This window comes from Myotis brandtii, unplaced genomic scaffold (assembly GCF_000412655.1).
Source record: "Myotis brandtii unplaced genomic scaffold, ASM41265v1 scaffold382, whole genome shotgun sequence".
NCBI lineage: Eukaryota > Metazoa > Chordata > Mammalia > Chiroptera > Vespertilionidae > Myotis > Myotis brandtii.
In genome coordinates, this window is record NW_005364671.1 from 1,325,044 (window position 1) to 1,338,109 (window position 13,066).

The window sequence follows — 13,066 nt, forward strand, 5'->3', positions numbered from 1 at the left end:
TTCCCTGTCTGCTAGCAACCCCGCTCCCGCTGCTCCCACGTGCTGATGGCGCTGGTCCTGCTCGCACCCGCTGACCGCGTGGAGTGATTGGGGCCAGTGCTAGCAGCAGCTGTGAGTGGGGCCAAATGCCATCAGCAGGTGCGAGGGGCAATCGGGGTTGGCAGTGGCCGCTCACAACTGCTGACGGCACTGAGCAGTTGGGGCGGGTGCTGGGTCCTGGCAGCAGGTGCAAGCAGTGGCTCCAGCGCCAGCAGCGAGTGTGAGTGCTGGGTGGGACTACGGCATGCGGGAGCAAAGAATTTTCAGCAACCACCAGAGGCTTGCCCCAATGACAGAGACTGGTGCCCCGCCTTGGTCTGCTGCCCCTGCTCACCTGCTCCACCATCCCTCCGCGGCTGACACCTGCTATGTTCCACGCTCTGCCACCTGCTGTCTACGCCTACCATGTTCCACGCTCACCCCCTGGTGGTCAGCGCACATCATAGTGACTGGTTGTTCGGGTGTTACACCATTTGGTCTATTTGCATATTAGCCTTTTATTATATAGGATTTACAATCATGAGTAGATTGCTTCAGTGTAGAATCATATGTTAGCTTATTTTAGGAATTGGTAGAGACATGATTTATTTTTCTTAGTACACATTGCCAATGGAAACATCTATATAGATTGTCATAACCAGACTAAGATGTTAAAAAGAACAATAACAGCACAAACCATGCTTGGTAAAATTTAAAATAGTATAATTCAGTAGTTCTTTTTAATAGCAACAAGACTTTTGCACTGAGTTAAAGTGATTTACCTGAAAATATCTAGCTGGAGGTCAAGAGGTGGGCAGGACTCTCTTTCCACTATACTGGTGGTTCTCAAATTTTAATCAGTGTAAGAATCACCTGGGATTAGTAAAATGTATATTCTAGAGACCTAATTCCAGAAATTCTTATTCAGTAGTCTCAGCAGGATCCAAAAGCCTGTAGTTTTAATAAGCATTTCAGGCAAACCTGATTTAGGAGGGGTAAGGACCAGAACTGTAAATAACACTTGGGTCCACCAATGCTTCTTCCTGTACTCTCTGTGATAGTGACTTGTCATATTGCTGCTCAAGCCCTTCTGTCTCCTCATCTTTCTGGAGTTAGTGATCTTGAAGTGATATTGTCCTTATCATTGCAGCACCGACAATAATAGTCCGCTGTGTTGTTAATAGGTCCTCTCAGTGCTCTGCTTTTTTTAAAAAAATATATTTCTTTATTGATTTCAGAGAGGAAGGGAGAAGGAGAGAAACATCAATGATGAGAATCATTGATCGGCTGCCTCCTGCACGCCCCCTACTGGGGATCAAGCCTGCAACCCAGGCATGTGCCCTAGGCTGGAATCGAACCTGGGACCCTTCAGTCTGCAGGCTGATACTCTATCCACTGAGCCTAGCAGGCCAGGGCTCAGTGCTCTGCTTTTAAGTATTGCTTATATATAGCTGAATCTATAATAATAAAAGCATAATATGCTAATTAGACTGGACGTTCTTCCGGACGAAGCCAAGGCTGCGAGGGAAGCCTGGGTCCCACGTGATTGCCAGGTGCCTGCTGGCGGCTGTAAGGAAGCCTGGGTCCCGGGAGCCAGAGAGAAGCCGGTGCCAGCAGCCAGGGGAAGGAAGGCCTACTCTTGCACGAATTTCATGCTTTGGGCCTCTAGTTTTCTCATAATGTTGAGATATTTTATCTATCACTCTTTTCCTTCATTTTTTCCAAAAACTCATAATTTAAAATTTTTCTGTGACATAAATTTATGCTTTAGTAAAAGTGAATTAATTTTAGTTTCCTAACATGAATGCTCTTTCCCTATCTTGTCTCCTCTTTCCACTTGCATCTTAGTCTCCACCTCTTCCTTCCTTCTATCACTCCTATGTGCTTCTTAAGTCTGGAATAGAATAGGTACTTAATGAATAAGTTAATAAGTCTAGGTATTCTAAATGTTAGTCAAATATAGGTTTCATGACTGTTTTACCCATTCACGGGAAGAAAATAAGGAAGACAAAATTTAGGGTAATAGTTAACTTAATGGAGAAAGGAAGGTAATTAGAAAGTAGCTCTCAGAAGGCTTCAGAGATACTGATAATGATGTCATTTTTTAGTTGGGTGGTGAGTATATTAGTATCAGCAGGTATTTGGAAATTGGCTGTTCATCTTTGCTCAAAATAGGGAGAAGTGACATATGAAACAACTGTTACTAGGACCATTTGTAATACAAATGGGAAGATCCTCAGTACTTGGGATGTACAAAATGAAATCTACTAGGAGATATTTGGAAACTTGGCTTTGGTGAGCTTGGTAGGAAATTCACAGCACAACTAAGTGTTACTAAGGACTTACATTAATTAAACAGGATTTTTTGGTAGTAAAATTATATACTAGTACATAACATAAAATCTATCGTTTTAATACCGTTCTCTGGCATTGTTATTCACACTGCTGTGTAACTTACCACCATCCATTTCCAAAACAGAAACTCTACCCTTCCCCCTAGCCCTTGGAAACAACCATTCTACTCTTTGTCTCTATGAATTTGAATACTCTAAGTACCTCATATAAGTGGAATCATACAATTTTTGTCCTTTTGTGTCTGCCTTTTTAAAAAACTTAATATCTTCAGAGTTCATCCATATTGTGGCATGTGTTAGAATTTCCTTTTTAAGGCTAACATTTCATTGCATGGATATACCCCATTTTGTTTATCCATTCATCTGTTAATGGACACTTAGGTTGCTCATGTTTTGGCTAGTTAGTGAATTTTATTTAGTTTTAATTTTTTTATTGCTATCAGAGAGGAAGGAAGAGGGAGAGAGAGAAACATCAATGATGAGAGATGATCAGCGATGAGAGATGATCATTGATTGGCTGCCTCCTGCACGCCCCCTACTGGGGATTGAACCCGCAATCTGGGCATATGCCTTGACGGGGAATTGAACCAGACCTCCTGGTTGATGGGTCCATGCTCAACCACCGAGTCACACCGACCAGGCATGTTTTAGTTATTTTGAATAATGCTGGTATGGACATTAGTGTACAAAGATCTGTTCAAGTCCCTGCTTTCAATTCTTTGGGTATATACCCAGAATTAAAGTTGCTGGATCATATGTTAATTCTATTTAATCTATTGGTTGCCTCCTGCACCTGTGGATGTGTCTTGACCGGGAATTGAAGTCGCCACTTTTTGGTGTATGGGACAATGCTCCAACCAACTGTGCCACACTGCCCAGGGCCCTGTGTTTAATTTTTTTGAGGACTTCCATACTTCAACAGAGTTTTTATACAGTATTCATTTCATTTTGAGGTTCCAGAGGAGGAACTTGTTGGAAGTAACTTTTACGTACAATCTTTTGAGAGAGCAAGCTGGAAACCACGCCAAGTAAGAGCTTATAAAGAATGAAGTGGAGACTATCCCTTAGTCCCTAGTTCTAGGAAGCAAGGGAAAATTAAACTTTGTGGTAGTTAGTATTTGTTGGTGCTATTGGATCTGTCACCAGAGTTATATTGACACTTAACTAATATGGTTGGTTAGCAAATGGAGCCCCCTCCTCCCTTTAAATCACCCGTCACACCTATTGTTCTCTGTTCATTGCAATTCCTATTAGATGTCCTAATGTTCCAATATGTTTTTTGTTATGAAACTAGATTTTTTGCTAGTGCTGCACCATGATTTAATTTATACATCTTTAGTATTAAATAGAATTATTTAATTCCTCTGAAAAGCATTTATTACCACCAGTTATACTAGACATAGTTACAGGTGATGAGCTTCAAAAATAAGCAAGACACCATTCATATCTTTGAAGAGACAACATTAAGCAGATGATTAGGATATAGTATACTAATTATTATATTACATATGTGTTTATGTTTATCTCAGGAACTTTGAGATATACACACACACACACACAATGTCCTAAGAAAACAGAGGTAAGTAATTTTTTTCAGGGCTTAGAGTCTAGTGATGGCTGTAGAAGGAGATATCTTGAGTAGTAGAAATGTTATTAAAGGCACTTTAAATACAGCAAATAATTTGAGCAAAGGTGAGGGTAGTTTGAAAATATATAGATACTAGTGGCCCGGTGCATGAAATTTGTGCACGGGGTGTGGGGAGGTGTTCCTCAGCCTAGCCTGCACCCTCTCCAGTTTGGGACCCCATGGGGGATGTCCGACTGCTGGTTTAGGCCCTCTTGCAATCTGGGACCACTGGCTCCTAACCGCTCGCCTGCCTGCCTGATCGCCCCTAACCATTCTGCCTGCCAGCCTGATCGCCCCCAACTTTCCCCCACTGCCAGCCTGATCCTCTCGCCTGCCTGACTGCCTGATCATCCCTAACCACTCTGCCTGCCTGCCTAATCATCCCTAACCACTCTGCCTGCCTGATCACCTCTAACCACTCACCTGCCTGCCTGTTCGCCCCTAACCGCCTCTGCCTCAGACCCACCATCATGGCTTTGTCCGGAAGTTCTCCCGGAAGGTCTCCCAGTCTAATTAGCATATTACCCTTTTATTAGTATAGATTAGCAAACATTATTTAGTTGTGCAGTTGGGATAAAAGATGACTAACATGGTTCCTATATTTCAAGATATCAGAATTAAATAGGAGAGATAGAAGAGAGATTTGTAAACAAATAATTATAATAAGGTGTGATAAATGCTCAGGTTTCGTTGGAGAGTAGTAGGGAGAAGGACCTAGATTACCAGAAATTACTGCTAAGGTTTAATTTAGTTGGATAATTGGGAGTTGACTCTTTTGTCATATATTCTGATTTTTAAATTTATTTTAGATAGAAGAGTAAATCTGGTTATTGTTACTCTGCCTTTGAGAAGCTTAAAAAATTTGTTATTGTTGTTGAGTAATATGAAAATATTTACATGGTTATAAAGTAAAATCTATAAGTCAAAGTATATTCAAAGCAGTCTAGCTTTTCCCTTTGCCTATTCCTTTCTTTTTTTAATATTAAAAAATTATTTCTTTTCCCATTGTAAAAAAAGTAGAAGTGAATATTTTTATATTTTCATATTCTTTTTTTTTTTAATATATTTTATTGATTTTTTACAGAGAGGAAGAGAGAGATATAGAGAAAGTCAGAAACATAGATGAGAGAGAAACATCGATCAGCTGCCTCCTGCACATCTCCCACCGGGGATGTGCCCACAACCCAGGTACATGCCCTTGACCGGAATCGAACCCGGGACCTTTCAGTCCGCAGGCCAACACTCCATCCACTGAGCCAAACCGGTTTCGGCTTTTCATATTCTTTTAAAAAAATCTTTACTGTTAAAAGTATTACATATATACCCTTTCCCCCCCATTGATCCTTTCTAGCCCACCCCTGCCCTGCCCCTTCCCATTCCCCAGGCCTTCAGCACATTATTGTCTGTACCCATAGATTATGCAAATCCATACAAGTTCCTTGGTTGATCTCTTCCCACGCACCCAACCCCAGCTTCCTCTGAGATTCAACAGTCTCTTCCATGCTTCTATGTCATTTTCATATTCTTATCAGTCTTAAATAAATGATAGCACCCTGCACAAACTTTTCTACAACTTTTATTATTCGCTCGAAGATATATCCTAGAGATTTCTTTATTGTAATACTAGAGGCCCAGCGCACTGAATCATGTGCGGGTAGGGTCCCTAGACCTAGCCTGCAATCAGGCCCATCTTCTGCCCACTCGCCAGTTCCCGGTCCGGCCCTGCTGCCCCTGCCAGCCACCCAGTTTCCCTTGCCTGCCACAGGTCCCGCCCCGCTGCCAGCCACCCAGTACCCTTCACCGTCCTAACCCTGCTGCTGCCACCAGCCAGCCGGTTCCCCTCGCCAGCCCTGGGTCCCACCCTGCTGCTACCGCCAGCCACCTGGTTCCCCTTGCCGGCCCCAGGTCCCACCCCACCACCAGCCACCCGGTTCCCCTCGCTGGCCCTCGTCCTGTCCCGCTGCTGCCACCAGCCACCCGGTTCCCATTGCCGGCCCCCTACCTCATAGCAACTGATAGAGTGGTTGTTCTGGTCATTCTGCTTATGGTCGCTGGCCTTTTATTATATAGGATATAGACACTTGGTCATTCCTTTTTATAATTGCATAGTACTGCTAAGAATACTTTTAAAAAATGTATATACCAAACATAGTATTTAACTCCAAGCTAATGCTATTACTGAGCGGCAAACCACCCTGTAACTCAGTGTCTTAAAACAATAATTTCCTCTCATTCAGCCGTTTGCTGTGAGTTGATTGATCCAGGCTATTTGTTTAGGTGGCTGTGCTTCAAGTTACAGGTCTTGTTGTACTTGGCTCCAGAGCAGGTTGAGCTCAGCTATGTTCCATGCATTTTCATTCTAAGATCCTTTTAAGGGATTGCAGGTAACTCAGTAATTACCTGGTTTCACATGTGTAATGATAACATAGAAATATAAGAGGGCAAGCAGAAACTCATAATACTTCTAAAGGCCTAGGTTCAGAATTGTCATAATAACATATCCAATCATATTCCATAGATATAGTCAAGTCATAGATGCTACAAAGTTATCTTAGTGGTCTTCCCTGGCCTACCTATCAAAAAATTTAATCTCTTCTTAATGTTTCATATCTCCCTTCCCTGCTTTAAATCTCTATTACCCTCTTAAGTCCATATGTATATTTAAACCATTTATCTTGTTTATTGCCTGTGTATTCCCTTTCCAGTGCATGTATAACTAGAGCAGGGTTTTCTATATTTTTATGTATTGTATCCCCAGCACCTAGAACATAGTTGATACTCAGTTAATATTTGTTGAATGAATAAATGAGGGCATGGAGTGAAATGGGGTTAGGGAGACCTATCACTCATAAGTCTTTTCCCCTCAGTACCCTTTTTTGTTATTGTCAAGGTTTACTTTTATAAAATGCACAGATCTTAAGAGTACAGTTAGATAAATTTCAACAAAACTATACTCATAAACCACAACTCCATTTAAGGTATAGATCTTCCTACGAAGTTTCCTCATGTCTGTTTCACATCAGTTCTCTTTTTTGTCACCATAGATTAGTTTTTCCCAGATTTGAATATCATTTATATAGAATCATATAGCATATACTTTTTTTGTATTTCCTACTTGCACTCAACATAATGTTTTTGAGATTTATCCGACTGATTGCATGTATTAGAAATTAATTCCTTAAGAAAACATAATAAAGGATGTGAAGGACCTATACACTAAAAACTAAGACATTATTAAAATAAATTGAAAAAGACACAAAGAAATGGAAAGATATTTTTTGTTCATGAATTGGAAGAATCAACATTGTTAAAATGGCCACTTTACCCAAAGCAATATACAGACTTAATGCAATCCCCATCAACATTTCAATGACATTTAAAAAAGAAATAGAACAAGAAATCATCAGATTTATATGGAATGAAAAAAAGACCCCAAATAGCCAAAGAAATCCTGAGAAAAAAGAACAAAGCCAGAGGTATCACACTACCTGACTTCAAATTATACTACAAAGTGACAATTATCAAAACAGCAAGCTGTTGGCAGAAAAACAGACAGACCAATGAGACCGAATTGAGAGCTCAGAAGTAAACCCACATGTATGTGGGCAAATAATTTTCCACAAAGGCTCTAAAAACCTACATACAATGGAGGAAAGAAAGCCTCGTTAATAAATGGTGCTGGGAAAATTGGAAAGCCATGTGCAAAAGAATGAAATCAGACTATTTGTCAGTAAACATAAAAATTAACTCAGAATGGATCAAAGACCTAAATACAAGATCTAAAACAATCCTCCTATATAATAAAAGCCTAATATGCTAAGTGTCTGGTAGTCTGTTCAACCAATTAAAGCGTAATATCTATTGATATGCTAAGGCCGCTCAACTGCTTGTTATGATGTGCACTGACCACGAGGGGGCAGATAGTCGACTGGTCGACCAGTTGCTATGATATGAGCTGACCACCAAGGGGCAGATGTTCTGACCGGTAGGTTAGCTTGCTGCTGGGGTCCTGCTGATTGGGACTGAGCGAGATGGGCCGGACACACCCTGGAGTCCTCCTGTGGTCCCTCTCCGGCTGGCCAACCTCCTGCATCCCCCTCCTTCGGCCCTGATCGTGCACTGGTGGGGTCCCTTGGCCTGGTCTATGCCCTCTCACAATCTGGGACCCCTTGGGGGATGTCCGAGAGCCAGTTTTGGCCCCATTCCGCAGGCCAGGCCAAGAGACCCTACTGGTGCACAAATTTGTGCACTGAGCCTCTAATAAATCACATAAAAGAAAACATAAGGCCCTAGCCAGTTTGGCTCAGTGATGGGAGCATTGCCCATGGACTGAAGGATCTCCGAGTTTGATTCCAGTCAAGGGCACGTACCTTGGTTGCAGGCTTCATCCTGGCTCCCCCTCCCCCCTTTGGGGCATGTGCAGAGGCAACCAATCATGGATTTAAAAGAACCTAAATTAGCTCTACATATAAACAGAAGAATTTTCTCGTACATTCATAACGAACCAACAGCAACTGTTCTTAGAGCTCAAAATTAATTACAGCTTCCCACAGCCATTTTCGTAGAAATGAAAAAGCTGATCCTCAAATTCAAATTCATTCAGAATTATAAGGGACCCAGAATAGTGAAAACAAGTCTTTCATTCCTTGGTTAAATTTATTCCTAGATATTTTATTCTTCTATTCCAATTTCAATGTGTTTTATTTATTTATTTTTTGCCTAATTGATCTGGCTAGAATTTCTAATATGATGCTTTAGACGTGGCAAAAAAAAAGTGGGCATTCTTGTTCCTGCTCTTAGAGCAAGCATGTCAAACTTGCGGTCCATGAGCTGCATGTGGCCCACAACGAATATCTTTGCGGTCAGCCAGTATAAGGGTATGGAAGAAATGTTTTAATAAAAATTTTGAAACTTAATTTTTACTATATCCTGTTATTCATAATTATTAATAACGAACTACAACCTTTGCTAATGACTCATTACTATAATCATGTTGCATTCATTTCCCTTAGTGCAGGCGCACCATTTCTCTCTACTAATACTAGTAATGAATATTTTAGCCGATTGCCATGCCATTAGTCTTGCACTGACTTGTTTGGTGTGCGCACCAGGAAATATTTCGCTTTCGGAGAACATGAAAAATAGGTTTATTTGCATTATGCTTCTTAATTTGTGCAGTTATTCAGTGTCTGGTAAGTTAATGTTCAAGAAAAACTATTAATTTTTATTAAAATATTCTATTATTTTATATTAATGATTACTCATTTACTTCAGCCCTTTGTATTCAGCATGTCTCTATCTAAATAAACCTACGTTTCTATGAAAATTAAAGTTTTTGTTTTTTTGCGGCCCACATAAACTTAAACTGCTTATTTGGCCGTGTTAGCCTTTGAGTTTGACATGCTTTTCTTAGAGCAAAGGCTTTTAGCCTTTCTTCATTGAATATAATTTTAGTTTTAGGATTTTCATAAATGTTTTTTTTATCATGTTAAAGAAGTTTCCTTTTATTGATAGGGTAAGCATTTTTATCATGAAAAGCTGTTGGGTTTTTCAAATACTTTTTTTGGTGTCATTTGAACTGATCATGGTTTTTTTTTCTTTCCTTCAGTCTGTAAATGTGGTGTAATGACTTCTCTGTACTGAATCACCTTTGCAATCCTGGAATAAATCCTACTTGATCATGGGGTATATACCCTTTTTATTTGTAGCTGGTTCTAGTTAGTCTTTTGAGGATGTTTGCATCTATATCCATATTGGATATAGATCTCTAGTTTTCTTGAGATTTCTTTATCTGACTTTGTTTGTAGGGTGATGCTGGCCTCACAATGACTTCGGAAATGTTTCCTCTGAAGTATTTTGGAAGAGTTATAAAGGATTGGTATTCTTCTTTAAATGATTGATAGAATTCAACAGTGAAGCCCTCTTGTCCTAGACTTTTCTTTTTGGGAGGCTTTTGAATTCTGATGTAATATCTTGTTACAAGTCAGTTTGTTCTTGAGTCTTTCTAAGGTGGTTTGTGTATTTCTAGGAATTTTTCCATTAATCTAGGTTATCTAAGTGGTTTTCACATAATTGTTCATGGTATTATTATTATATTTTTAATATTTAAGGTCAGCAGTAACATCCCCACTTTCACTTCTGATTTTAGTAATTTCAGTTTTATTTTTTTAAGTCAATCTAACTAAAGATTTGTCAATATAGTTAATGTTTTTGAAGAACCAACCTTTCATTTCACTGTAATGTAAATTTACTGTGTAATTAGCAATTTTCTAACCTTATGTGTAAAATGCTCAGAAATGCTAGGTATTTGGCTTTATTAATATACCTATTCAGACTTAAATTATTCATTATGCTATTTACTTTTTAAGATTAATTAACCTCCCCCGTCCCAAAATTATATATAAACTTCTTATTTGCTTTATTTCCAGGCATGTACTGGCATTGAAAACATTGATGAAGCTATTACGTTGCTTGAACAAAATAATTGGGACTTAGTGGTAAGTACCTTAATTTTTCCAGCTTTATTGAGCTATAATTGACATGTAATATATAAGTTTAAGGTGTACAATGTGATGATTTGCTATATGGATATGCTGTGAAATGATTATGTTAGTTAACACATCCATTACCTCACATAATTACTTTTTTGTGTTGTGAGAACTTTTAAGATTTACTCTCTTAACAACTTTCACTATAGTTACCATACTGTACATTATATCCCCAGAACTTATAACTGGAAGTTTGTGCCCTTTGACTACCTCACTCATTCCCCCTACTCTGGCAACCACCAATCTACTATTATGTTTCTATGAGTTTGGTTTTCTTTTTAGATTCAACATATAAGCGAGATCATATATGTCTTTCTCTGACTTATTTCAAGTACTTTTTTTTTAAATCTGACAACTATTCAAATTTTATGCAATTTGAATGTCTTAATATTCTTTTTTAAGAAAATATATTTTTATTGATTTCAGGGAGGAAGGAGAGGGAAAGAGAGAGATAGAAATATCAATGATGAGAGAGAATCATTGGTCTCCTGCACGCCCCCTACTGGGGATTGGGCCCACAACCCTGGCATGTGCCCTTGACTGGAATTGAACCTGGGACCCTTTAGTCCGCAGGCCGACACCCTATCCACTGAGCCAAACCAGCTAGGGCATGTCTTAATATTCTTATAATTGGTTTGGCATACCGTAGCCATCTGTAACTCTAATCTGAATGGATAAAACCGAAATATTATAACTTCAATATGAAGTTCAGTATTAAATTACTGAATTATGAATCCTTATGTAATTTAAATAATTTTAAAACTTCTCTTATCTTACTGTGTATTCAGGTTCATCTTCCCTGTAATATTGTGGTGGAGATACTTGAAAGAAGAGATAGCCAAACTTGTCTGAATAACTCTATGTGATGTTTCCCCCTCACTTCCTGGGGCCTTCACTGATAATTATTCCTTTCTGCAGATATTAAAGAAGTGTCATTCTGCTGTGGTTTTCCTTATGAACTTCAGTCAGTTTATTATAAAAGTAGTTCAGTATTTTTGGGGGTGGGGAAGGTGGCAGGAACTCAAAAGGCAAGGCCCATTACAGCACTACACATTCACAAAATTGTAATTAAGTTACAATTGCAAAACAAAGTAAAAAATGTACAATCTTGGAGCAATATTGGTTGTATTGGGATGGCACAGATACCCTCATTGCTTTTGAAATCCCAAAAAAGTCCAAATTGCATAGAAGAAGTGCTAATTTTTCCAAGTCAAAACTTAAGGTGTGTACTTATAGAGCTGAGATTAGATATGTAGGTATATTCAAATCCGTACATGGACTTACATAATCAACTATCAGTTATCTGTGTGCTTTGTGTAGATTTACTACTATTAATTTTTTTTACTCAAAATATAAAAAACATTTATTTTCAGCTTGTAAAAGTAATAATGCTCATTGTAATGAACTGAGAAGATAAATTTACAAAGAAGAAATGAATAATCACCTTTAATCCCATCACTTAGAGGTAGTAATTGTTTAACATTTTTGGGTATATTATTTCAGGGTGTTTTCTCTTAATTATGTGATTAAAATTTTTAAAAATGCAAATGTGATTGTTCTCTTTCTACTGTTTTGGTGATCTGCATTTTTACATAATAACCTGTCATGAATGTTTTTCTACCCAAGTAAATGTGACTGTTTATCATTTTAAAAAATGTTTGTTTAATGTTTACATGTTATTTTATGGTATGATTGTAGCATACTAGTTTTACTAATCAGTAAACATTTAGGAATTTTGCAGTATTTTGCCATTATATATGTTGCTGTAGAAAACGTTCATGTACATACATCTTTCCATACTGAAGCTGTTATTTTCCTAGAATATATTAAGTAAATTCAATTCATAATTAAATTTCTTGGTCAAATTGTATACATACTTTTAAGTTTTTAGATCTTCTAGTTAAATTGCCTTCCAGGATGGTTTAACTAATTTAAATTTCTATCAACAATATACATTTTGAGATTGCCTACTTCATTAAACCACTGTTTCCTTATTATTATTTTTTTAATATTTTGTCACTTGTCAAAATTTACAAATATGTGTATAGGCTGCCTCCACATCCATACCTCTACCACTGTACTGTACTCTTAACAAAGCACTGAGTAGGGGGAAGGGGCAGCAACTTATTTGGAATGATGTCCTCAGGCTTCTTGACTTGAAGCTTCTTTTGCAATAAAGGGCTTTGCTTTGTTTAGTTTGTTCATTTTTAGGGGCTGATGTAAATTATTAGTTGAGGTTAAAAATGCCACCGAGCCACTGTTGCTTGCATGATATGGTTCAGAGGGATATGGGATGGAGTTAAAGAGAGGCTGTGGACTGGAAGTAATGAAGTACAAATCTTTGATGTGTGAATTACCACTTAGGGGGATGGACGTAAGTTTTTTCCTTATGTGATTCTTGTTGGTTTATGTTGATTAGTTTTGAAGGTTAAAACATTTGTTGGTTCTGGATATTTTCTCAATCCAATCTGTCTAGATTATTGCAGAAGGAGAATGTCCTCAGATGGTGTTAAATATTT

The 13,066-nt window shown here is 38.4% G+C and overlaps 1 protein-coding gene across 5 annotated transcripts in view; it reads left to right on the top strand.

The window, feature by feature from the left end:
• FAF1 (Fas (TNFRSF6) associated factor 1) overlaps positions 1 to 13,066 on the top strand; it is a 356,513-nt gene that overhangs the window by 20,646 nt on the left and 322,801 nt on the right. For 4 of the 5 annotated variants that reach the window (XM_014544808.1, XM_005872500.2, XM_014544812.1 and 1 more), the window contains exon 2: positions 10,428 to 10,496. In XM_014544808.1, the coding sequence (XP_014400294.1) occupies positions 10,428 to 10,496 (69 nt within the window). Of the gene's footprint in view, positions 1 to 10,427; positions 10,497 to 11,920; positions 12,013 to 13,066 lie in introns of those variants that run through there. The other variant, XM_014544810.1, reaches the window with a different exon arrangement.